The sequence below is a fragment of the Puntigrus tetrazona genome, chromosome 19 (genome assembly GCF_018831695.1).
Source record: "Puntigrus tetrazona isolate hp1 chromosome 19, ASM1883169v1, whole genome shotgun sequence".
NCBI classification, from domain to species: Eukaryota; Metazoa; Chordata; class Actinopteri; order Cypriniformes; family Cyprinidae; genus Puntigrus; species Puntigrus tetrazona.
This window is the reverse complement of record NC_056717.1, coordinates 16,320,880-16,346,035: the sequence shown is the minus strand read 5'-3', so window position 1 is coordinate 16,346,035 and position 25,156 is coordinate 16,320,880. Positions and strand designations below refer to the sequence as shown.

Genomic DNA, 25,156 nt, shown 5'->3' with positions numbered 1-25,156 from the left:
ATCATTAACAAAAAATACACAAGAGCATCTGCACATTTGGAATGGAATTAAAAAAAAAATCCAAAAACTGATTGATTTTTTTTTTTTTTTTTAAACACCAAATATTTGTCAAGTAAAGCATAATTGTTCAATTAGAAAGAATTGCCTATTTTTTTTATTGTCGTTTCTTGTCTCTGTATTTTTGCAAAAAAAATAAATAAAATGTTTGGATGAATGTTTTATTCTATTTTCTATTTTACTGTCCTGCTCCTCAAATGAACGTAATAAATATTTAAGTTAAAAGTTCTTTATAAAAGTGCATATTCATATTTTCCTGTACCTCTAATAAAGTTAAATGTTTCAAAAGCTAAAATAATTAATTTTGTATTAAAAAAATTAAATAAAACACGCAAAAAATTGAAAGCTACTGTAACGCATCCTTTAAGACTAGAATTATTGTTTTTCTTCCTTTAAATTCATCCTAGGGGACAGAAAAGTTCCCCTAAGTGAAGAATCACCCCAAGACGTTTCCAGTCTGAGTGAAGCAGCTGTGCTGCATGTTGTTATTGCACGAGCTCCACACAGTGAATTACAGAGAGCCGAGTAAACAAGGAGAGGCTAAACGAGTGCATGTTAGCTAATTAAACAGCACTCATGATTGCTGAGTAATTGAAGGTGCCTCAATCTTCACCTGAATACTTCCACAAATAATTACCTTCTTGTAATTAGCGCTGTTGATAGAGTGTTTGCGTGCGACACGCATCTGATACACGCGTGTGTTTCAGTCGGAATTCAAAGAAGATATCAAATCAAATATTTGAATCGCTCGGAAAATTAATGAAAATGAGGTAAATGAATGTTTGTAAACAGACATTTCATTTTATTGTCAGTACATCCCATTCGAACACATAATTAAAATGTGTTTTCAATAAGCAGAACTTGCGGTTCGCTTGAACCAAGGTGAAAAGCCACGCTAGCAGTCAGAAGAGAGAAGAATGAATAGAACAGGCCTGATTTCCAGGGGTTCTGCTTGATCCTGGTATCTGAGGGGGGAGAAGAAAAAAAGCCCGCATGTGCGTTGCAATCAATAATGACTTCAATAAGTGATTTTCCAACCATCCGTGCAGCTGTCTCTAATAATCTCTTCAGCTGTAAAATAAACACAAATATTTCATATTGTTTGTTTATCCTCAATCTCCTGCTGCTTGTTCCTGCATTGCAGTGCTTTTTTCAGTTTCTATATACTTCTTGCTTTCTCTGTGCCTTTTTTCCTCTCTATCCAGGTTTGTTCAAAGCCGTTTGGCGGGCCGTCGCACCGTCAGGCGCAGTCAATAAATCACCTTTCGCCGTTGTCATAGAGGAACAGCCCAGCCGTGAGACAATGGCCATTATATCCTAAGCACTGCAGTCTCGTCCCCATCTGGCCCTTTACAGGGGAAACAGTTCTTTCAGTTGAAAAATCGCTCGCGTTTGGTCGCACAGGTTCAAAGAGCTTCCCTAATCCTGAGCTAAACCTGGAGGTTTGGAGTCCAAACACGCCGCCCGTATATAGCATCTCCCCTACGCTGTGCCCTCGCCGAGAAACAGATAACACACCATCCACCCTGGTGCTCAGAGACACAACAATGTCAGAACAGACAGAGAACCCCCATGCGGAGGGAGCTATGAAGGAAACTGAGAGCGGGAGAAAGAGCGAGCGAGAAAACGAGGATGAAGGAAGGAATTGTGTTTTTTTTTTTGTCTCTTTAAATCCCCTAGCACAGTCTCTCCACTAGGCCATCACCTAAGCCGAGTACCTGACAGAAAACTCGCTAGCCCAAACACACACACACACACACACGCGCGCACACACACACACACACAGCAGCTGCTCCCATTGCCTAGCAACTACCAGTTGATAGATGATCCTAAATATGGATAATTACCATAAATCAGGCTGCTCTGAAAGAGAAAAGATGAAAAACAGTAGAGCCTGCAGTACGTACGCAGTGCGACCCTCATCAACACGCTCCTGTCTTCCACAGCTCTTGCCTCATACTCTTCCTCCCTCATTCCTGTCAGACCGCCGAGAGCTTCGGCTTTAAAAGACAACTTTACCTCTCGAAGGCCTCAGACGTCAACACCAAACACTGTTGAGGAAACAGCATCTTCAAAACAAACTTTACATCAGAGCCGTGGCTGAGTGGTTTGCGACACATCGAGCCCTGGCTCTCATGTCAGTAATTTGAGTTTGAATCTTACAGATGACATTTCCAAACCTGCTACTTTAGTGGCAAAGGAGGATCTCAATTTAGCAGGAATGACATATACTTGTTATGGTGGTTGTTCCATTTATCACAAGCTAAAGACTTCCTGTCAAATCTGTGACTGAAATGCAGCTGTTTGGTGAGAGGTGGGTTGTTTGTAATCTAATCTGGAGTGAATCAGAGGAAAAACAGCCGTGAAGCAAGGCTTGTTCAGCACCTGTGAGCGCGACGAGGAGAGCGTCCAGCAATCGCTCAGTGTGATAAGTTCCTAACTCTGAGGGGTAAAATATGACTGCAGCAAAGTACAAACAGGGTTTGATAGCAGATCATAGATTAAGTTCTAAACCATAACAAAAGTGATTGCGATGAGAGCACTTTGTCGAAAAAGTTTCTCGAAAGAAGACACTTCTGATGAATGACCGTAATCAACATGCGACTACAGAAAATAATTCACGTAAAAAAAAAAAAAAAAAAAAAATCTACAGGAAGAATCCTGGGAAGAAGGACAAAGAAAACAGCAAAAGGGAGGAGAGAAAAGAAGATGGTCAGACGAAAAGAAAGAAACTACTAATATTTAATAAAAACAAAGAGAATGGCAAGGCGTCACAGAAAGGGACAAGAAAAAGCGAAAAGGACAAAAAGCACCTCCTCTCTTGGGCCATGACCTCACCAGTTCAGTCTAGCTGAGTCTGGTTGCACAATTACCCATCAATCAAATGTGCCAGTGCCGTCATCCCACCCCTCAGCTAACACACACATACATTCCCAGAGCCTGACCCTTCCCTGACCGGGAAACCCTGCACATGCGAGAGAGACGAATATGGCGGAGATCCCCGAACACACACTTATATACATACAGCAAAACCACTGAAAACCTGTAGGATGCAGACAAATCTGGGCAGTCAGAGCCCCTTCACACATATACTCTGTAACTTTGCCTTTCAACATCGTGTAATTCTAGAGGAGCACAGAATTAAAAACATTATTCCTGATTTCCTGTTTTATACGATCTGTGATGGAGGCCCCTGAGGGTCAGATCACTGTAAACTTTAGCAGTTCTCTGAAGACCAGACTGTTACTACTGGATATCAGGTTGCGCTCCAAAGAGCATCTCCATGCTGGGGAAAAAAAGGGGCCGTTGTCGTAAATAATCCTCCATACCGTCCCATAAAATGTGCTGCTCTGCTCTTCTCTCTACTGTCTACCCTTTGCTGCCTAAACGACTAAAAGAAATAAGTGCCTGATGTCATCCGTATTCTCTTGCTTGTTCTATTCACATCTGCTCTAAGAAGGGCTTGCTGGTGTTGCGTTTGCCCTTGGTCTGCTCAGGGGCAACTACTGGCTCCTGAGTCAATGATATCAGCGAGGTAAGCAGGGGGAAAAAAATGGATGCACCAGCCACGGTATTTGTGGGGAAAGGAAAAAATATAAATAAAAATAAACAGAAAATTATAGGCAATAATAATAATAGACCATAATAGCAACACTAGCTAATGGGTTTGAGATATATATATAAATGAATATCATGCATGCACTTTTATACTTTTGGCAAATGTAAAATAATAGTAATAATAATAGTAATAATAATAGTAATAACAACAACAACAACAACAGTGTATTAAGTTAAAAGAAAAAATATTAAATTATACAAATTGTCAAAAATGTTACAGTTCTGATGACAAAAATAATGTGAAAAAAGGACCATAAAAATAATAAAAATAGAAAGAAAATTTAGTGAAACATGCTACTTTAGTAAAACAGCCAATAAAAAAAAGTTTTAAAAAGGCATCAAAAAGCGATAAGATCTGAACCTGCATCACCCACATGAGCAATGTGTCAGATAACATGAACCATCTGCAGCAACTGCCCTATATTGTTCACATTCACAGTTATAAGGAAGTTATGTGTCTTATAGAACATCCCATCTTCCTAAAGAGAGATGAAAGATGACTGGATAAAAGCAGAAAGGAAAACATATTGCTGTATCTAACAATAAGCCTCACCTCAGCTTGGACACATTGAGAGACTGAAGCTGAGGGACGGAAAATGATAAATTTGTTGGTTGGTGTCCTGAACACTCTTCTCTGACCCTGGGCCCAGCCACACAAAGAGCTGGAGACTCTTTCTTTTTTTCCAGAAGCTTCTGTGACGGGCGTGAAAGTGGGCTGAGAGAGGAGCCGAGTGTATGGAGGGTCCTGAGAGGAGCACTAAATCACACAGAGGCCCACATCACACACAATCAATAACAACACATCAGAGACAGAGCGAGCGAGTGGGAGAGAGAGAGAGAGAGAGAGAGAGAGAGAGAGAGAGAGAGAGAGAGAAGGGGGAGCGAGAGAGAGAGTGAAAGAAAGAAAGGGGAAAAAAGTGCAAAAAGCTCATCCCTCAACACAACATGATATTCCCAGGCAGAAGCGAAAGCATAGCAAAACTCGCTAAACCTTCCAGAAAAAAAAACGACCTCTCTTTCCACTCACACACACACACGCACAGACACACACACACACACACAATTAAACTTTCACAGCCTTCCAATTGCCCTCTAACAATACGCCGTCCCCCCCATCTCCTCTCTCTTGTTCTTCCCCTGCACCTAAATAATATTCACCATGATAAATGATGCCATAACTCCGATATCCACAATCAATCTGGCCTTTAAAGACACATCCATCTTGTGTAATGTTGATGGGGGACTCAGTCAAACGGAGAGACGTGACTGCTTTGCTGACCTGAGAATGGTGGGGGGGACCAACGGCCCCACTGACTGATGCCTGTCAGCTCACATCTGGCTGCAAAAATAAATTAGGCTTATGAAGACAAATGAAAAGGCCTGCCCCGCCGCCGTGAGGGAGGGAGGGAAACGTGAGGAGAAGTGGAGGGGAGAGAGAAAAGAGAATTTGTGAAAGGAGGAGCGGCAACCTGCTGTGTGTGTGTGAGAGAGAGAGAGAGAGAGAGAGAGAGAGAGAGAGAGAGAGAGAGAGCAAGAGAGAGAGCAAGAGAGAGAGCAAGAGAGAGAGAGAGAGCAAGAGAGAGCGAGAATGAGAATATTCCTCCTAAAGGGAAAATGACGTTGTACGGGACCACGTACCAATACAGATTTTTATTCATTTAATCTTGTTCTTTCCATCTTTTATTCATAATTTTCATATCCTGAGGACAAGAGCTCACAAAACGACCTGCGAATGAAGTATCTGAATGAACTAATTAGTTCTAACTAATTCGTACGTGGAATGAAGATTCGTACTCGGCGCGGATGTGGAGAAGAAGGGGGAATGGCATCGGCCACATTCGTTTTCGCACTATGGCTTAATGTTAAATATAACAGATTTGCACTCTGAGCAAGAGATTCACATTCAAAGCAGAAGATTCATACTCTGAGCAGAAGACTCTAAAGAAAAGAGTTTGTTCAGAGCAGAAGATTAATTTTATGAGCGAACCAGATTCAACACTCAGTCGCTCAAAAAAAGCGACATGGCTCAGATTTGCACTTCAAGCTGAAGATTTGCACTCTGAGCAAAACACTGGTCATTTGCATATGAATCTTTTGCTCCGAATTACAAAACTCAACTTCACCTGCAAAAGTACAATTTGCCAAATTACTATTTTATTTGCCAACTTGCTGTTTTATTGATATTTACATTTAGGATGTTAGGTGTCTAATTCAGAACAAAGATTGGTACTTGGCACAAAGATTCTTGCTCAGAGCAAAGATTTGAATGAAGTCTCATAAATATTACACAGATTGATGTTTTGAGCTCAAATAGTACTCTCCAAGGAGAAGATTCATACCCAGAGTGAGCCAGATTTTCACTCTGATCAAAAGATTCATACTCAGTACCAGTTGTCAGCTCTCAAGTGTGAATCTTATTCACAGTATGAATCGTTTGTCATACATTGAGCCAGAATCAACTTTGCATCACCTACATAAGCAGCATGGCTCAATTTCCCCAAACGCCATGACTCCAGCACTTTGTTAAGATGTTTTGAGTCCAATTCAGATTGGTACTTGGCACGAAGATTCATGCTCTGAGCAAAGATCTGTAGGAACAGTCATACTTCATAAACTTAAACTCTCGAACAGGATTTTCACTTTGTCGTTCTCTCTGGGTGGGGAATGCGAAGATTCCCATGACAGTCTCTGCGTCATTAAATGTTTACAGCGCGAGGATCATTACACACCACATATTCAGAGCTCGTTTAAGGGGTCGAAGGTCGGCCGTGCAGCGCTGGAACCCAGAGCTGAGAGCCTGTGGAATTCATCTATTCCCGCCCCTCAGAGTGAGAGACAGAAAGCACATTTTGAGTGATGGGTGAATGTGCCCTGTAGAGTAGTACACAGTGGTGTGAACTATATTTGACCCCTCTCCTTCCCGCTCTCTCTCAGCTGGTGCAAGTAGACTTAAGAATGAAGTTTGCTCGAAATGATGAATGGATTCCAGCAGAGCAACGCTCGCGCAATATAGGATATCTGAGATCTTCAGCTTCATTACGCTGGGTTTAATCACTTCAAATACACACGATTCTGTAATTAACGAAGGAATTATGCAGATGAAGGGTTGCTACTGCAAAACAGCTTTTGAGAAGAATAATGCACAGCAAAAACTTTGAAGGAGAGCGAGAGAGGGAAAGAGAGTAAGGGGAAAAGAACGGCAAGTTGGTGTGTAGATGACAGAAATATTACAGACCCATTTTTTGGCAACAGGCGAGCGCCGAAAAGGTGGGAGGGAATTGTGTGTGTGAGAGAGTGAAAGAACGAGAGAGATGGATTATATGTGTGTGTGTGTGTGTGTGTGTGTTGTGGATAAGGGGGAATGAACTCTCCCAGGCTTTGTCATATGAGTTTTCCCAAGCTCTGGCCCCTTTGATAAATGACACATGTCATTCTGTCAGAGTGTGACAGTCCAGCTGGGAGGGCCTCTGATGTATGGCCGCACTGCAAAAGGAAATCAGGCTTTTCTGGCATGGACGCAGACCATGCCCTTTATATAAGGTCCCTGCTTTCCTACACGGCTGTTTTTTTCTCCTCTCATTCTTTTCTCCTCATTTTTTTCAACGCAAAAAAAGAGAGACTCTTTTATGAGCAGGGACATGGAGCTGAATTTGTAGATTGATTTAAGGTTTGCGGTGGGGGAAATAGCAAACCCAGGTCAGATGGATTATGGGTAAAAGGCTTTAATTCCACAGCTCTGGGGTTTCTCTTTACCTGAGAGGAAACAAACAGACACAGTATCACTACTGAGAACTGTACTTGGAGAACGATAGGCTACGATAAAAACATCAAATGCAAACGTGTCTGTTTGAGTCTTCACTGACAAAAACCAAACATCAGAGGAAGTACTAGAGAAATACTCAAATCAGCCTCATTGTCTTTACAGCTGTGACCTAAATTTAGTGTGAGAAAAGAGGATACTGTGGAAAGAGAGAGAGAGAGAGAGAGGGAGTGCGGGAGGGAGGGAGACCGAGAGGTTTCATTTTGCATTTTGTTAGTTGACAGTTTGCAGGAAAAGCTCAAGGATGGACGTAGGCGAGCCGCACAAAAAAATGTCCGTGCAGCTAAAACAAAAACTGAATTTGATAAATTTAGCGATTTTCAGAAATGAGGTTTAACCATTGTAACCTTTACTATGCTCTTACCATCTTAAAATCAAAAGGGAGTGGGCTTATATTTTGAAAGAACATTGCAAGACGAGTATAAATCCTACTACATACAAAAAAGGTCTGGACTTTAGATGTCTTCATCTGCAATCCTGAACTTTACACAGCCACTGGGTTACAATCAACAGACACCTTAAAAGATGAAGGAAAAACGTCTGACATATTTTAGTGACAGGAACAGACAGACACTTTTCACCACAATAACAGCGCAAAGGCAATAAATCTGCCACCGGGCTCAAAAACACCTCGCATGCACACACGCCACGAGACTGACACCAGACAAACAGACGGTGAGACAAAAAACAGAGCAGCGCCGATGAAGTTGTGAAGAAATCGGCACCTGGACAACAGTTTAGGGAACAACATACACTAAGATACGGACCCTCGAGGGCGTGGTAGCGTTTTCCTGACCACCTGGGGGTTGTGAACTGTGGATGACCCCACGTGTGATTTGTGAAGGGTTAAAAGAAGGAGGGAATGGGAGAATGGTGTGGCTAAATGAGAGGAGAGTATCATTAACCAATGAGTGATGGGTTTTAGACAGCGGTGGCCCCTCCTCCCTCCATCCTCCCTGCACTGTCTGTCCCGCAACAGTGTCCTAACATTCGGCTTGAGAGCCGCTGTTCACTCAAACATCAAAACACCACCATTTTGGATGCAAATGGCTGGAAACGTCACACTAAACCTGCAAAGAGGCAGGTTAAATTACTGTACCAACTCCTTCAAAGTACGGTTATTCAAACAGGCATATCAAGGAAAGCTTGAATTCTCCTAGTTTGCATAATGGATACTACATAGACATACTCCAGCTACCCTTCAGGTTCATGCAACATCAATTCGGGAAAAAAATTAAATAAAAATAATGGGCATTCAGAAATCATTATGCATTTGTCAACCATCCACATATGACTGCTGACATAGCAATAACAATTTAGCATATTGCTCGTCATGACTGAAAGTGAAAACAATTAGCAAAAAGGTCAGTAAGATCTTTGTTGTTGTAGATTTTAAGTAATTTTATTCAGCAAGGATGTATCAGATTGGTTAGATTTCTTTTTTTCTGATTTAAATAGATGTTACACAACTGTTTGCAAAACGTAACTTAAATGATCTATAAATATTTGGTTATTCTTCAAATAAATGTATACTTTGTGAACATAGGAGGAGACTTCTTTTAAAACAATTCTTAAAAAATCTTAAATGGCCACAAACTTTTAAACAGTAGTGCAAAACAAATTTACAGAAGCAAATAACAGGAAATCTAAATAATTAGTATTAATGACTAATTCAAAAGAATACAATTGCATGTAATTCAAAAGAAAATGTGGCTATAATAGTATAAAAAAAAAAATCAATATACATTTTTCTCAGTTGACACTACCTGCTTTGTGTGTATATTTGTTTATATTGCCTTTAATTCCCTGGACACTAAAAAAGGTAAATACTGGTCATGGAAAACTAAATTACAATTTTTTGGTGCAAGTGTCCTTGACAAACACACCATGTAGTGTTTTTGGGGGAGGAGGGTGCTTAAAAAGCGAAGAAAATAAAAACCCGAAAAACACCTTATATATACCCCCATAAAATGCGTTTCTTTTACTTCCAGACAAAACTAGGCCTAATAGGAGCCGCTGCAGTTCTCCAGAGCTCACACTTTGTGCTGCAGCTAGATATCTCCCCCCACGTGCAGTATTGACGGACGATACTTGAAACAGAGGTATATTTACATGAAAGAAACGACACCTCAGTATTTATGACACGTCCTCGCTGAGGCTCGTCACACAGCGGCTGCTCTGACGGCTCTAAGTAGGGCTGGATTGCGCTGCCATAACCAATTTAACATGGAGACGGTGTGCTAGTGAAGAAGAGCTACACACACGCACGCACATGCAAAAACACACCGATGCACACATACGTCAACGCTACATTTCAGTAGAACACTGAAACCGCTCGTCTCCTATTGTCGGCCGATGAAAAAAAAATTCCCTGGCACTTTCCCTATGTTTTCACCAAATATGATTGACACATTGTAATGTTTGGGTTTAGAACCGGTTTAGGCCTGAGATACTGAATTTCTGAGCTGACATGTCAAGACTTTCAATCTGTACTAAGATCTGGAACATCTATTGTTGATTTAATTCTTCCCTAGATAGAGTTTGTCTTGCTTTCATAAAGCCCAGAACTGTTAATGGAAGAGTAAATGTTTGCGTTCCTCGTTTTGAGTCACCTGACTTTTCTTCTTTACAGCACATCTGTTCATCTCAAGTTCCCAAGCTTACAGACTTCAGGGGCCGAGCAGAACAAGTCAATGATCAATGATGCATCCCTCGGTTAAAGTTCCACCAACCGTATGGCTTTCAGTCAGCTGGACAAGGTTAATAGTTGATCCACATACGTGTCGCAGCCTCGGCGTGTGTATGCGTGCGCACGCTGAAGTCTAACTGAGAAGCATATGGCTTTTTAAAGAAAGCGGTGGCCAGCAGAGAAGAGGGCAAAAACAGGAAGGGGAGGGGAGGTGGGGGCAGATTTGAAGAGGACACCCCCCGCTGGTTTCTCAGACAGAAGATTCAGAGCAAAGCTTAGCAAAGCTATGATTGACACTGTCTGGGCGAGTCCGTCTCAAAACAAGCTTTAGGCCTCTCAGAACATGTGGCATTTGGCATTTGAATGTGATTGTGTCCAAATCACTATAAATACCTATAAAGTTGAGTCTGGGAGACTAGTCACGACATGTGCGCCCGTCTATTAACGGATATGAGGAGGATTCAAATACAGTTCACGTCCCTCAGGGCTTCTGTGCGTGAATGAAATAAAAACCAGACGTTATTTTAGTCGCATTAGTTATTTTAAAACTGATATTAACTCTGCATGTGTTTGTCAAAGATCCTGAAATATAAATGCCTGAGATTCATATTTTAGAAGACGATTCCGAGACCAGATTGGGCATATAAATCAAAGATTAGAAAGCATATGTGGCAAAGATATATAGCTAGAGAGGGAACATTCCTGCTGGTTGTCCATCTAAAAAAGAAACAGTACCGTTTTGCTATATACTTCCCCCAGATGCCTTATCAGCGCCATAAAACTGGGGACAAAAAAGGGAAAAAATGATATTCATTACTTTCCAGTGTCCTATCAGTTAAATAAAACACCCGAGAAAAAAAAATACAGCCACTTGGAAGATCTACCCGCTATTGTCTATGTGTGCGGACAGGCTTTTATCAATGAAGCTAATAAAAGTGACCCTCAGCAGGAGATGGGGGTGACACGCGGCTCTTTACCTAGCTTTAGGGGTGATGGACTGCAAATGCGGTCTTAAACACCGCGCGAAAAACGAGCAATGAAAGTGTCAGGGTAAAAACACAGAAAATCGAGGCATTTTGTGCGCCCGTTCGAAGACGGCTCGTAAAAAAGGGGAGCCAAGTCTTTATGAGAACGATCCGGAGCAGTGCATTATGGGGCTCAATGAGAGTGTCAACACAAGCTGGAGGCTTATCTTTATCCACTCATTGTGTGTCCAGTGGCTTAGCGCTCATAGAGGAGAATCGTAACGCCTCTGATCAAGAGTGGAGGGAGAGGGATCTCCGTTCTTACATCGCCACATCAGGGGAACCCAGGGATTAGGTTCTCTTTTTAGTTCCTGTAGGGCAAAGGTCGCACTCGAGCAAACACGAATCCCACTCCCGAGCATAAAGAACATAATCCACCACAATGTAAGGGTAAAAAGAGGATTTCAGACTCGCCTCGACCTAGCACATGCGTAAGCTTTGTTTTCACAGGTGACATGATAACCTGGTTACCTCGCGGCTTGTGAAAGTACAATATTTTACAGGGATAGTTCACCCAAAAAAAATAAAAATACGGTGACAATTTTACTCACCTCAATATTGTTGTTTCAAATCCCCATGACTTTCTTCACAAAAGCTGAAGGTTTGAAGACTTCGCTTGTTAATCTTTTCCATTTAATTACAATACACAAATATTGAAGCTCCAAAATACACACACACACACACACACACACAAGATTTTGCGTGTTTTTAAAATCAGTTCTCATGTGCTCACCGGGGCATTATAAATGTGTCACTTTGGATCAAATTAATGCATTTTTGCTGAATACACGTATTAATTTAGGACCATTTTTCTGAAAATTACTGACCCTAAACTTTTGAATTGCAGTATATCATTTATAAGCTTGAAAGCTTCAGGTCTTGTGCATTGTAACTGGAGACAAATTTCTCATTTCAGGATATACAGAGGAAGTTTAGGGGAGTAGATGATGACAAAAAAGTTCGTTTTTGGGTGATCTAGCCTTTTAACAACGAATAAATCCTAAAAATTTACATCTTGCACAACCACACTTGTTGCAGACGCACGGAGACACCTACAAAGCTCCTGACGACGGCTTTAAAGTTGAGTATTAAATAACCACAGGCATGAAAATAAATGTAGCGAAGGTTCAGCGCTCCTTCACACAGACATTACCCAGAAGCCCCCTATCTGGTCAGCCATAACTCTCGGTAACCAGGAGCACCTTCTACAGCAAAGGGCCATTCATTTAGCTGAAACAGACCAAGACACCTCACTAATACTCTTGCCTTTTACAAGCCCCTCTCTCTCACACACATACTCAAACCCTATCAGCGTTCATCCAGGGCCGGTCTGAAATGGGGCTGTATTTCAACCCCCACTGAGGTGTTGTACATGTTTGTGTGTGTGTGGGTGCATGTGGGGCCTAAGAGGGGCCTGTCTCTGTAACGGCCACGGGTGATGGAAGGCCCAACAGGGCCACTAAGACTGTGCACTAAGATTGTTCTAGACCTCAGGGCCTCGGAGGAAACATATATCCACCTGGCAACAGGGCAGCATGCTACGGATGCGTGTGTGAGTGTGTGTTCACGTGTGCGGGCAGATCTAATCAAGGGCTAATAACAGCACAGAAGTCGTCGTTGGCCCTCGTAAATCAATGTGCAAAATAATTGCTAATACACTGGTTATCGATTAGCGTTGGGGCGACTCATTTTCGAGGCTATGGCTACGAACTAACAAAGTGACAAGGGTAAAGTGTTATTTCTCTGCTGCGCAGACAGCTGGGCTGCGCAGAGGACTGAGGCAGGCAGTAATTCTTAATTGACACCTGTCAGGATAATGACTGCAGTCCCAGCTGCTGCGGGAGAATTTCTCCCCACTCCTGTTCATCTGTCAGCTCTAATACCTTTCTGAGCACCACTCCTTTCTTCTATCGCTCGTTCCCTTCTTTTTTTTATTTTTTTCACCATTTCTTCCTTTTTTCATTTCTGAACATCACCGTTTTCCCACTAAACCTCTGGTTTTGCAGCCTTTTCCCAAGGCACTTTCTTAGAGTTAAATGCATAATTTTCTGATACGACAATGACATATACCAGTTTTAATGTGTGGAGCAAGTAAGCTATCATAACACTGGCTCTTATTCACCAAGTGTACATAAAATCTGCAATTAAACATTTACATCAATAAATAGTGTTTCACCGATAACTTTGGACAAAATTTTATTTAACACTTACTAATAATTACTACTACTACTACTACTACTACTACTACTACTACTACTACTACTACTACTACTAATAATAATAAAAATTATAATAATAGTAATAATTACAATATAATTATAATAATAACAACTATTACATAATTATAATAATTGCAATTTTATTTTTTAAAAATTCTGCCGAATACTTTTGTGAAAAGTTCTCACGTCCACACAAATAATTGAGAATGAGACCCAGTACCCATCCCAAATAGGCCAAACAAATGAGGCGGGACTATTTTTTTTCCCGACCAGTGATAGGAGAAACGCTTTGAAAACAGTCAATATTTTTGCAGTTTTGCCTGGCGCAGACGCTACTTTACCCTACGACCTTAAACACAGCAACAAATGACTTATGAAAAAAAAAAAAAAAAAAAAGGCAAAGGGACCTGCAGACAAAACTACAAAGTGTGTTCTCTCTCTTTCATCTGTCTTTAGCTGGTCTTTTGTGTTCAGACAGGCAGGATATTTTGAGTTGAGAATACAGTGGTTGATGGGAGGAGGAACAGTGAGTCCCAGGACGTGACTTCCCCCGAATCTGAGTGGGCTTCATGGGTGTTTACTTAACATCATCAAAGAGCTTCCTTGCGTTTCATGCTCATCTGTCAAAATTAATGTTGCTAAATATGAATGACCGCGAGGCTTGATCTTTAAGCGAGCGAGGCCGTCCTTGATAAAATGATGCTAACCACCAAAATATCACAATAACTAAGCTATGTATAAAAATATGCAACTAATAAGATAACGTCACAAACAGCATCATCCTGTTCGCGACGCCACACGCTTCTTAGATCCTACAACACAAACATCAAAGCTCAATCTCCTGCTGGCCCGTTATAAACATCAGCACGGATCTGTTGGCCGAGCCGTTTGTGTTTTATCTGATGAGGATGTATAAGGCGCTCCATGAGGAAAACGGCATACTGGGATGAGAAAACTCCACCGAGCCTCTAAAAACACCCCATCCTTCCTGTGAGCCGGGGAAAAAAAAGCAAGGGAAAGCAGCAACAGATGAGTGCAGGGCAGGACAGAGAGAAGGCAGACGTGGGCTCCCCTGGGTACACGTTGACCTCCGTGTACTCCTCAAGCTTGGAGACTCCCGTTGCTGGGTCATGACTTGAGCTTTTCTCTCTTTTGTCTTTCTTCCCCCTCCCTCTCATCTTTCTGACTCACTGTGGACTAAATTAGCTGAGAAATGAAACATGGGGGATCAAAACAGACAGGACGAGAAGAGAGAGAGAGAGAGAAAAAGAAAGAAAGAAAGAGTAAGAAAAAACACAGCTGGCCCTTTTGATAGTTTTGAGTTCCCATAATGCTACAGTACCTCTAATCCAAACCTCCTCTGGTGACACGCTAGCTTTTTGCGGTCCTCTGTGTGCTTGTTTTTCAGCAACTATCAGCAGACGCACTCGCTTTTTTCATGCACAAACACACGTCTGGAAGTATTCTTAATTTCAGACTTTACAAAACTTGCGGAAACCAGATAACTCCCAAATGTGTCTAAGCTCATTAAAACCGCACAGCGCCATTTACCGCAGACTGTGTACCGTCACACTTGGCTCATGCAAAGTCCCAACATATTTTCATTTTGATCCACTCTTCCCATAAAACCTGTCATCGATCTTCATTAATCAAACTCAACCTCCACGATCTCGGACAAGGGGAACGGCGAGCTCGGGACTCAGAATAACTGGATATGCTTTGATTTCCTATAGGCCACTGGCTTGATCCCCAAATGCAAATTAAACTATTAGTTGTAAGTGGTGGGTCCCAACATGAATATTGACTAAATGGGTCAATGTCACCTGTTAATGACATGAGAGCGGATGAGTCTACCCTCCAGCGAAGCCAACACAAGGTGAGCCCAGATGTCGTGCTACATTTGCACGTCTTGCGAATAGATTTTTTTTTTCTTGCTAGCACGAAAACAGGCATTAAAGAAAAAGAAACTGATAGAACATGACATCTAAACGTACCCCTATAGATTGATTTCTATAATTTGCGCCGTACGTGCAAAACAAATGACGGCCGTCAACTCCTATCACTTAATACAAATACATCCCAAATTGAGAAATGATAATTCACAATGGTTCACATCTCTCACCAGATATGAGAATAAATATGGAGAGGCACCGCGCTGTTTAACGGACTAAAACAAAACCTCCACATCTTTAATGCAATATAATAAATCTGATTGAGGGAATAAAGGATATCAACCTCATACTCGTGATGCAAAAACATATAAATCACAATTGAGCTGTAACAGCCCTGCACATGAAATAATCTGGAAATTCAGCTCTCAAAGCAGACTGATTTGTATGTAACGCTGCACTGAGAGACTTAAGCAAAGCGAGCTGCTCAACGGCACTCAAATTCTGACAGTATTTTCAGATTTCGAGAGCGTGGTGGTGCGATTATTGTCAGCAGGAGCACGGTGTGTCGGTACACTCAGAGCTCGAACGGCGGTGCGACCAATGACACAGAACAGTGGTACGTCCATCAAAACGGAGACGGAACGATGGCGTGTTTGCCGAGCGCCGGGCCCGATTGGCTAATGCAGGGGCCGTTCTGATTGGCTGCCTCAAATGCTTTCTGGGCCCAGCGGTGCGGTTAAGAGCCTGGATTACTGAGGTCATTAGGCAGCATTGCCACGGTGACGTGATTAGTCAGGTAGCAAAGTCCATTTGTCACCTGCACCAGAAAATTGAGTTAATTCAGCACTACAGGCTAAAGGGACTGTATAATATCAACTTGATTACATCAAGGCAGCTGCAGACCTGACACTTCGCTGAATTTGTCAGCTTTAATCGTTAGAGCCTGTCACAAATCCATCAGGAGCTCAGATAATTAGGGTTCCTCCCTAATGAAGCCAGCAGAGGAACCTTTACCTTTATGTCGGATAATTAAGAAGCCTCTGGTGCCGAGGACAGAATGCGTTTTAATGACTCCCCGTGCTGGTTCCTCCCTCCTCACGTTTTATTTTGCTTCTTTCGAGTGTGTTTGCGTGCTGCTGGTTTTTAAAAATATTTTTACATTTTATGTAGTGAATGTCAATAGAATTTAATTGAGAAAAAGCAAAAAAAGACAATTATCCAAGTGAAACTGAAGGAAAAGTAAAAGCAGCAAAAAACATCACAAACCACCTCGTGGTAGTGTTTATGCCCTGGCTATCCAGAGGACAGAGGTGCGTGGAATGGACGCAAACCGAGCGTGTCTCTATCTGCGTGGGAGGTTGTGAAAACACAAAACCAAATGAAACCTGGAGCAGCGGAGAGATACCGCATTCATCGCCGAGTCCTCCCCTGGCTCCTCTCCTCTCTGCTAGAGCTCAAACTCACAGACACAGTCTGTGCTCTACGTGGGAGGCCCGTGTCTGTTTCAGAGAAAAGCCAGCAAATAAATACAAATGACTGCAGCAGCCCAACACAGAGAGGGCCACTCCGATCCCACTGCACCAAAACGACCCGAGCCCACGGCCGACGCATGTAAATCACTCAGAGCAAACAATGGCAATGATAGCAACCAAATCGAGGCAAAGTCATCCGTTAAAAGAGGTGGAGCGTAACGGAAGAGTGGAGCACTGGAGGTAGAAAGTGCTTTTAGCGCGAAGCGCAAAATTAAAAAAAAAAAAAAAAAAAAAAAGAGAGAGAGACCGCTTGAGTGATTTGGAAGAAGTTTTAGCAAAAACAAATCACCTTGTCGCGTTAAGCAGCTTTTCTTTTTATTCCCTCAATCGATAATTCCTAACATTTTTATTTTGATGGAGAGGGGAAAAGTGTCAGGCTCTGGGAAAAACGGAAACAATGTGCCTGCCAACTTTTGAATGACCATTAAAGCAAATGATGAACATGCCTGTCAGAATAGAGAAAATTAAATCAATATTCAGCTGAGGTGGAGGGGGCTGATGGCTTGTTTTTGTGGAGGAGCTGCCAGGTCAGATTACCAGGCGCCATCTCACCTCTGTGAGCTTTCGAACTCCCCATGTCAGTCTCGCCATACAGCCAGGGAGACGAAATAATCCCTTAAAAACACCATTTCCCCCCGCTGAACAGAAAGGTATGCGTAAAAATTAAGGAAATAATAATTTGGCGCGAATGAACAAAACGTCAACTGTGCATTGCACTTGTTAGTCGACCTGGGTTACAGCAGTGTGCCTGGTATGTCGGCTGTTCCCTCGTCAGTCAAATATCAGGGCCTAATTCTGCAGATCTGTAACTCTGCTGAAGCTTGAACTTGAAAGAGAGCCTTCATTCGGGAGAGAATGGACCTGTTAGTCACAGAGATTAAATGAGGGGGGAAAAAAACTAAAGGAACAAAAAGAGGAAAAAAGGAAAGCCAAAAGGACAAAGTAGAACTCCCTTAGTACAATACGTCGAAATGGTTTAAAATATAATGGCTATTTTATGTTTAATCATCCCAAAAGAAATCCAACATCATTCATCGCAAATCAGAGGTTCGCTCTCTTGCTCTTCATGGAAGATTAATTAAAAACTGAAATCAGCTCTCTCTTGTAACATCAAAGAGCACAGGTACATTTCGCATGAATAAATTGAGCCGAGAGGAAAACAGATCTTAGTACAGAGGCCTTGCTCAGTGACATCTATCAGGGAAGAGATGTTCTCTCTGCTACATTTTGTGCTCTCGACACGCCCCAGCAATCCCTTATCCCCCTTTTCTCTCCCTCTCTTTGAATGACGAAAAAAGTAGTGTATAACCCTGCAGAAAACTTCTTTCCTTTCTCTATTTTCCCGCACGACGGGGGCAAAAGTTGTCCTTTGAGTGGCTGCGGCCGCACGGCGCATGCGTGTTTCCATGGTGAATGATTTACTGATGTTTATCAGGAATGAATAGATCAAAGGCGGCCACATGACAGGCGATCAATCAAGCATCAAATCAAGGATGGCAATCCGCATCTAAATAGACGAACTAGAGCACTTTGAAACTACGTTTTCGCTCGACTATATAGGCCACGGTGGAGCGTGAAGTTTTAATTCGGCACAACTTAAAAAATAAAAATAAAAGTTACTCGCGCTTCAGTTTAAAACAAACGGAACGCGTCCTAAGTGGAGTGCCTCTGCTTTGACTTTCTTTGAAAGTAAAATACATTTTTAAAAAAAAAAAGACAAATCTAAAAAAAAAAAAAAACAACGCTTGTAATGTTTAGATCAAACGTTTCAATCTACCCGATAATGAAGTGTAAGTGATTTCGCGTTTGCCTTCCTTATGCGCTAATATTGGTAAACAAAACATGCATGCACCGCTTACCTGAAGATCGCCTCGGCGCTTGCTGCTTTCTCCGCGGCATGCTGTCGTCCCACCCTCCACTTGACTTCTCATACAGAATCAAAATGCCAGTGACGGAGGAAAAGAATTAATTTCAAAAATGTAATACAAAGCATGTATTAACTCGCTCCTCTTCTCTTCAGAGTCTGTTCTTATTCCACCTCTTAAAAAGTCACTTTGAACCGACGCAAAGTCTAAGAGGGGTCAATAGGTCTTGAGAGGTTGTAGGTATTTTTTACAGACTGAAAACGTCCGTAAATAAAAAACGTAGGTGTATCTGGCCGACACGTTTAATAAGTCTAAGTCATAGCATGATTGCCAAGAGCTCAGATGTATCTCCCGTCCATGTCTAACGGCGCAGAAACACACAGGGGGGAAAAAAATACCGCTTCCTTAGGTTCTCCTTAGATTATGGCAATAGTTTGTAGCAAAACGGAAGAAACTTCCAGTTACGGAGAGCCCGTCCAACTGTATTTCCGTCCTCTCGCTCGGTGGAAAGCCTAAAAACGGGACAAAACCAAGGAAGGAGACAGGCAGACAGGAGACAGTTAATGTCAGTCACAAATGGGGCTCGAGCTCAGTGCGCATTTTCAACGGACTAAATTCCCCACGCGCGCAGTGGAGAGTCTCTTGCTCGTGCTCCTCCCGATATTCACCAAACACACTGTCCGTCCATGCTCAGGGAAACATGTGGACAGTTGATTCGGGCGAGCGTGACGCGTTTACTACAGAGCGATATATAAACAAAAAAAACACACTCTCTCGCGCCGACCGCGAACTAATTACTCTCTTTAAAAAAAACCAAAAACTCCAGGGAGCGAAGCGTTCTCGGTCTCGCGGCTCTTCGCTGAAATATGTATCGCGCATTCAGGATGCGTGAGCGGTTCAGACAGTCTCAACTGATAGACAGACACATCGAGTTGCCTTTCCTGCCTCTCTCTCTTTACTCCACCCCTCCGGAGCGTCACTCTGACAGTGAAAACCCACCTGTCAATCTTTTTAATTGTTCTGTTTTTTCCCTTCCCGCAAAACAGGAGCGTTTGAAAGACAACGAACTGCCTTTTTGGTGAAGACATCGCTTGTTTGGACGCCGTCCATTCACGCGAATGCACGAAGTACGCGGTTTTATGAAACGAGAAGTGGTGTTGAAATTAAACCGCGATTTTACAACTGTCTCCCCCCCCCCCCTGGTTATGCAGCGTTCTCGGCGTCAGCGCGAAAATAAAATAAGTTTCACGTCACGCGCAAAACATTCAAACGCGTAAAGGAGGGGGTCTCCGCTGTAAATATTTCTTTTATTTTCATGCATATAACAACACATTTCCGTGCACACGGCAACATTTCCCTGATCCCTTTACCGCCCCCCCCCTTTTCGCCGGTTTTGTTTTATCTGTCTCGCGCACGTTTGCCGCGCACCGCGAACTCTTTCGTGCGCTAAAAGGGAATTATTTGAGACCTTTTTCCGTCGCCGAAAAAAAGGACAGTTGGAAGTTACAGATTGATTCGTTACACCTTACTAGGAAGTGAACACTTTGCACGGGAAGGGGAGGGACTCCTGGAACAAGTTGAGTATGACCGTAACAAGCCTCTCTACAGCGCGTACACATTACTTATTCATCAACTGCAAAACATCCACAAATTAAATAACGAGTCCACGATGTTAGACATTTCGGATCCTATTAGGTTAGGAACCGTAATAAATCCACCGCATATCTGCTCTTCACTACTTTGTTGACACCGGTGTACCTGCCCCCCCCCCACCCCCCGCTAACCAAAAATCACACTTAAATCTCAACTTTGTTTTTGTCTTAATACCAGCGTTGACGCAATGTCCACTCTTTCTGTAAGTTGGCGAGTGGGTGGGTGTGTTTTTAAAATCGCTCGGAAGGGGAACGCGAGAAATCCGAGTGAATTCTTTTTTTTTTTTTTTTTTTTTTTGAGGTGGCCTCGGCTCGCTCCGGTCGCCTGACGTTTCTAACGGATTTTAAGGTTCTTCGTCGCGCCGGGGATTCTGCCGCGATTTCAGCGGATCGTCCAGCCCCGCGGACCGACGCGAGAGCTTCGCTTTGCCTATCGCATCCCGGTGAGTGCACGTATTTGTCGGTACGGCGCAAACGCGCGAACGAGAGCCAGGCTAGGGCATAACGCACGTCTCCGCCGCCGAAGCGTTGATATTTCAGTACGCGACGTTTAAATCGTGTCCTTACCTTTGACGGTGCTGCGCATCCTTGAGCTATTGCCAGTTGCAATCTAACTGATCGTTTACGCCGTACGCCTGTCGGTAGGGGCTAATAATGTGGAAATATGTCCAAGTTCCGCCCCAACATCTGTCCATCTATCCATCCTCGCGACTACCTCGATCAGCCTGTCGCTGTTGATGGCTCTTACGTCACCAATCTCCCATCAGAAACTCGTCGGGCTCAAAGAAGCCCAGATTTCTCCCGCGGTAGGGTTAGAGCACCTCTGGGTTAAAAAACGCGACGCTTTCCCGAGATTATTCCGTGTTAACGACAGATTTCTCTCGGTCTCGGTGCAAGGCAACGGCACGACGATAATTAGCTTGTCATATTTCAGCAAGCGTGCGTTAGGTAGAGGTCTCCGTCTTTTTTAACTTTCGGCACATTTAATTTGTTTAACAGCCCGCTATCATAATATAGCCTATTTATTATTCTCGTTACGATTGCTGATCGATCTAAATCGTCTTATTATCGCCGTAAAAACATTTACGAACACAAGCACTCTTGTTCTCAACTTCTCTTAAACCGTTGCTCACGGTGCACCGTCCCACTCGAAATCATTAGCATTTTCCTGAAATGTAATGCTTTGCGTTGTTTTATCGCGTTATCGCGCACTGTTAGGTCGATCTCAACAGACTTTAAAGTCAGTGACTTTTTTTTTGTTTGTTTGGAGCAGTTCTCTCGGCATTGTCTAAGAGAAATGATTTTTGGCATTGAGCGTCGCGACGAAGATCCCTTCGAGGTGTAAGTGTGCACTTAAAAGGGATTTAACGCTTTAGATTACAGCGCCCGTGCTAAACATGCATCGGTGTAAGTGCTTACAAACAACAATAACGATAGGAATTTACAAGTGAATCCCCAAAATAATTTTTTACATATCAAAATTTACGTATTGTTACATTTGATTATATAACATCAACACTGTATGGTAAAGTGTAAAACAAAAAAAAACAAAAAAAAAAAAAAACTAATGCATTAAGAAAGAAAAAAACAAAGCTGGGTTTCTTATCATTCTCTAACCCCAGACCTGAGTGTGTCTTGGCATGGTGAATTATCCACAGCTGTGCTTATTGTATGCTGATGAACTAATAATTTTATTAATAGATATACAAATACAGTGTTTTTTTATATTGACGTGTTACAGAATTTGAATCTCTTTCTACAACGTAAAGCAAAATACAAAACAAACCTTTATGCTCTTTGCCTTTTATTAACATGTGCCAGCACAAATCGGTGGCATCGCAGATTTCGAGCATTAGTTAGTGTTGACAGGTCGGTGCGTGTTTGTGTTTGTGTTTTACGTGTGTTTTGGGAACGGTTATCCATATATAATGAATAAATGTTTGCGTGCACCCATCATCTCATTCGGTGTAGTACATCTTATTCTTTTGTAAAAAGGCCACGCATGAAGGTATGCCACGCAGGCACAAGCGTAAAGCTCGAGATGCAATGCCAACGCGCTTTGAAAGGTTCGTGTGGAGCCTGAACTGTGCCATTTTCAGCTTTACAGTCATTGTTAAATATCTAATAGAAGTGTCCGTGTTTGTCTTTTCCTGCATGCGTTTCTTATCAAATGGAGATGAAAAAAAAGAGCATTTATGCAGAAGCGATTTTTATTTTTTAAATTAATAATATTAATAATAATAAAGTGCCCCTCAATGTCGCACACAACATGCATTTATAAGAAATGCATATTTCAAATTTTAATTTATCAACTTAATGTATTTGAAGAAAGCAAGCGTCAGGCTGAGGGATTATAGATTTTATGCCCTTTATGGTGTTATATAATGTTTTAAACTGATTCTCTATTGCTGTTTTTAAGTGTTGATACTTCATAATGACAGCAAATGGATTTGCTTCATCTGTCTTATATTATGAAAAATAACCTCAGATTTCTACGCTTTTCAGTCTGACTGGTTATTTACTCTAGATGTTAAGATGGCCCCTATTTGCATAAAAATGCCAGGGCATGCTGTAATGCACATTTTAAGTTGGAGAAATTCTTCATGTCTCAATAGTACACTGTCTGCTTAGGGGATCGCAGACGGATGTTAAAAGACTGCAACTAAAAAAAGCGAGGGAGATTTGAGGTGATAGTCTTTGAAGTAGTTTTTTTTTTTTTTTCTATGTAGCATGTCACATCACATCAGCAAATTATGATCCAAATTGCTCGCAAGCTACGCAAGGCGGGATGCCGTCATATGTGTCCACAGATATGTATGGCGAGATCTGAAGGTTTATAAACAATAACATCGCATGCTGTCACGGCTGCATTTTTGAATAGAAAAACTCTATAGGGCTGTTGATGACGTTTTTGTTCTTCATAAAAAAAGGTATATATATATTAAAAAACTGGAACATACAGTATCCATGTGTGCTGAAAATACAGATACTTGCATTACAGCGCCGATGTAAATAGTCTGTTGAGCCACATAAAAAAAAAAAAAAACACTTATAATCAAAAAAGCAATCATAATATTCTCCTAAAAAAAGTACTAACCCTTCTTATGCAAATGCATGTCAAGTCATCTTTTTAAAATAATTATGTATTTCACAAAATCAGCAGGCAAAATAAATACCAATTACAGGATACAGCATTTTTCAGCAACATATCTCCCCCGTGGGGTTACAGAAATAGCTTTGTGAATCTCGTGAAAAACTATTCTAACGCTTGCACGTGACTCAGATGTATTGATTATGCTTCCAAAATGTTGTTCTTGTCTTGTAGGTGACGTTGCCAATCTCCAAAAAGGACAATATTGCAGTTCGCAGGTCAGAGGTCAGCAAAACTTGTATGTAGAGGGTTTTTTTTTTTTTTTTTTTTTGGTAAAGCTGTACACCGTTCACAATTGCACATGAAGCCATCGAGCTATTGATAGCGATGGCCGCTTGGATATTAACGTCAGTACTGCTAAAATTATAACTCTGCACTTAAACGCGGCAACCCAAATAGTAGTAATAATACGCCACATCGGCTCTGCGGTGTAACCTTACGTCTGTGATCATGATCAAAGCCATTTCACATGCCACCACTGCAATTATGTTTATTAAAACCAAAATTACATCTCCTCTGCATGCACTTATATGAAATATATACAGTGTTACACGTACAGTTCGCTGGATTTCTGTAATCATGGATTTTTTTTTTTTTACTGTATTCAGTGCATACATTTGTACTTTCACAATTTAAATAATCGTTCGGTTTAATGTTTGAAATAAAGCATAATCTGCTGCTTCACTTTTTGCTGTTTTCATTTATATAACAATGCAAATAAAAGATAGTGGACAAAGTTCTGGTGGTTTATTTTTTTGCATCATCGAAAGTTATGTTTCACGAAATATATGTTAATTCATTAAAAGATGACGGTATTAAAAAAAAAAAAGAGTGAGAAAGTTTTATATTACTCAAGTCAGAAATCTGTTTTATCACAATTATTCCTTCATAGGGATTTTTTCTTTTGTCATAAAAGCAGGAGACACTGAAGAGATTTGAAGCTCTTGATAAAAAAACTATTTTATACCATATAAAAACTTCTACCTTCAATCAACGACTGGGTCAAATGAATTTTGTACAGTCACTGACAGGCGAAAACTAAGAACATATAATACAAAAAATAATAAAGAGAAGGCTTTTACTGGGAAGAATATCTTGAAATCCATCAGATAAGACGGGGTAATTAAAATGTCACCTTTCTCTGGAGGAAGGAGGCCCATCACGCAGCTTTACGTAACTCGTTACTTTTACACTTGACTAAATGCTGATCACAAAACTTATTTGACTTTTCGGCGGAATCCCTCCGTTTTAGACCTCTTCTTCCCTTCAAATAACAGAAAAGTGTGCTTTGACTGACAAACAATGGAAAAAAACGGCTTTCGGAGAATGTGATTAAGGGATAATTGTTTGAAATCTTTATTCATAAGAAATGTAACAGCTATACGGCTAAATGCGCTGACGTGTTTCAAAGCGCCGTATGTGCGAGAAAACGCAAACATATTTTCTGTATTCAATTAGTTGCGCAATAGGCATCCGAAATGAAGACGATCTTAAACGGATGCAGTTTTTTTTTTTAGATATGCAACAAGTCGCACGCGCATGAGAACCGACGGCCGAGACGCGTCGTAAGAACGAGTGGATCAGGATACGGTCGGACCTTTCGGGTTTCTTGGAGCAGATTTTCATACTCTGTGCG

General features: G+C 41.7%; 1 protein-coding gene and 1 long non-coding RNA gene across 4 annotated transcripts in view; one reads left to right on the top strand and one right to left on the bottom strand.

Moving 5' to 3' along the window:
• The window catches only part of tshz1 (teashirt zinc finger homeobox 1), a 35,297-nt gene extending 13,402 nt beyond the window's left edge, over positions 1–21,895 (bottom strand). Inside the window, exons 1-2 of one of the 3 annotated variants that reach the window (XM_043217768.1) lie at positions 20,937–21,895; positions 18,712–19,229 (exon numbers count right to left, since the gene is read on the bottom strand). In XM_043217768.1, coding sequence (XP_043073703.1) covers positions 18,712–18,751 — 40 coding nt within the window. In that variant the 5' untranslated portion in view covers positions 18,752–19,229; positions 20,937–21,895. Of the gene's footprint in view, positions 1–18,711; positions 19,694–19,716; positions 19,852–20,936 lie in introns of those variants that run through there. The other 2 variants (XM_043217769.1, XM_043217767.1) reach the window with 2 other exon arrangements.
• LOC122323712 lies at positions 20,442–24,273 on the top strand. Its single transcript, XR_006247053.1, has 3 exons — positions 20,442–20,572; positions 20,671–20,812; positions 23,695–24,273. It is a non-coding gene; the product is annotated as an uncharacterized LOC122323712 (long non-coding RNA).
• Positions 24,274–25,156: the final 883 nt, after the last annotated feature.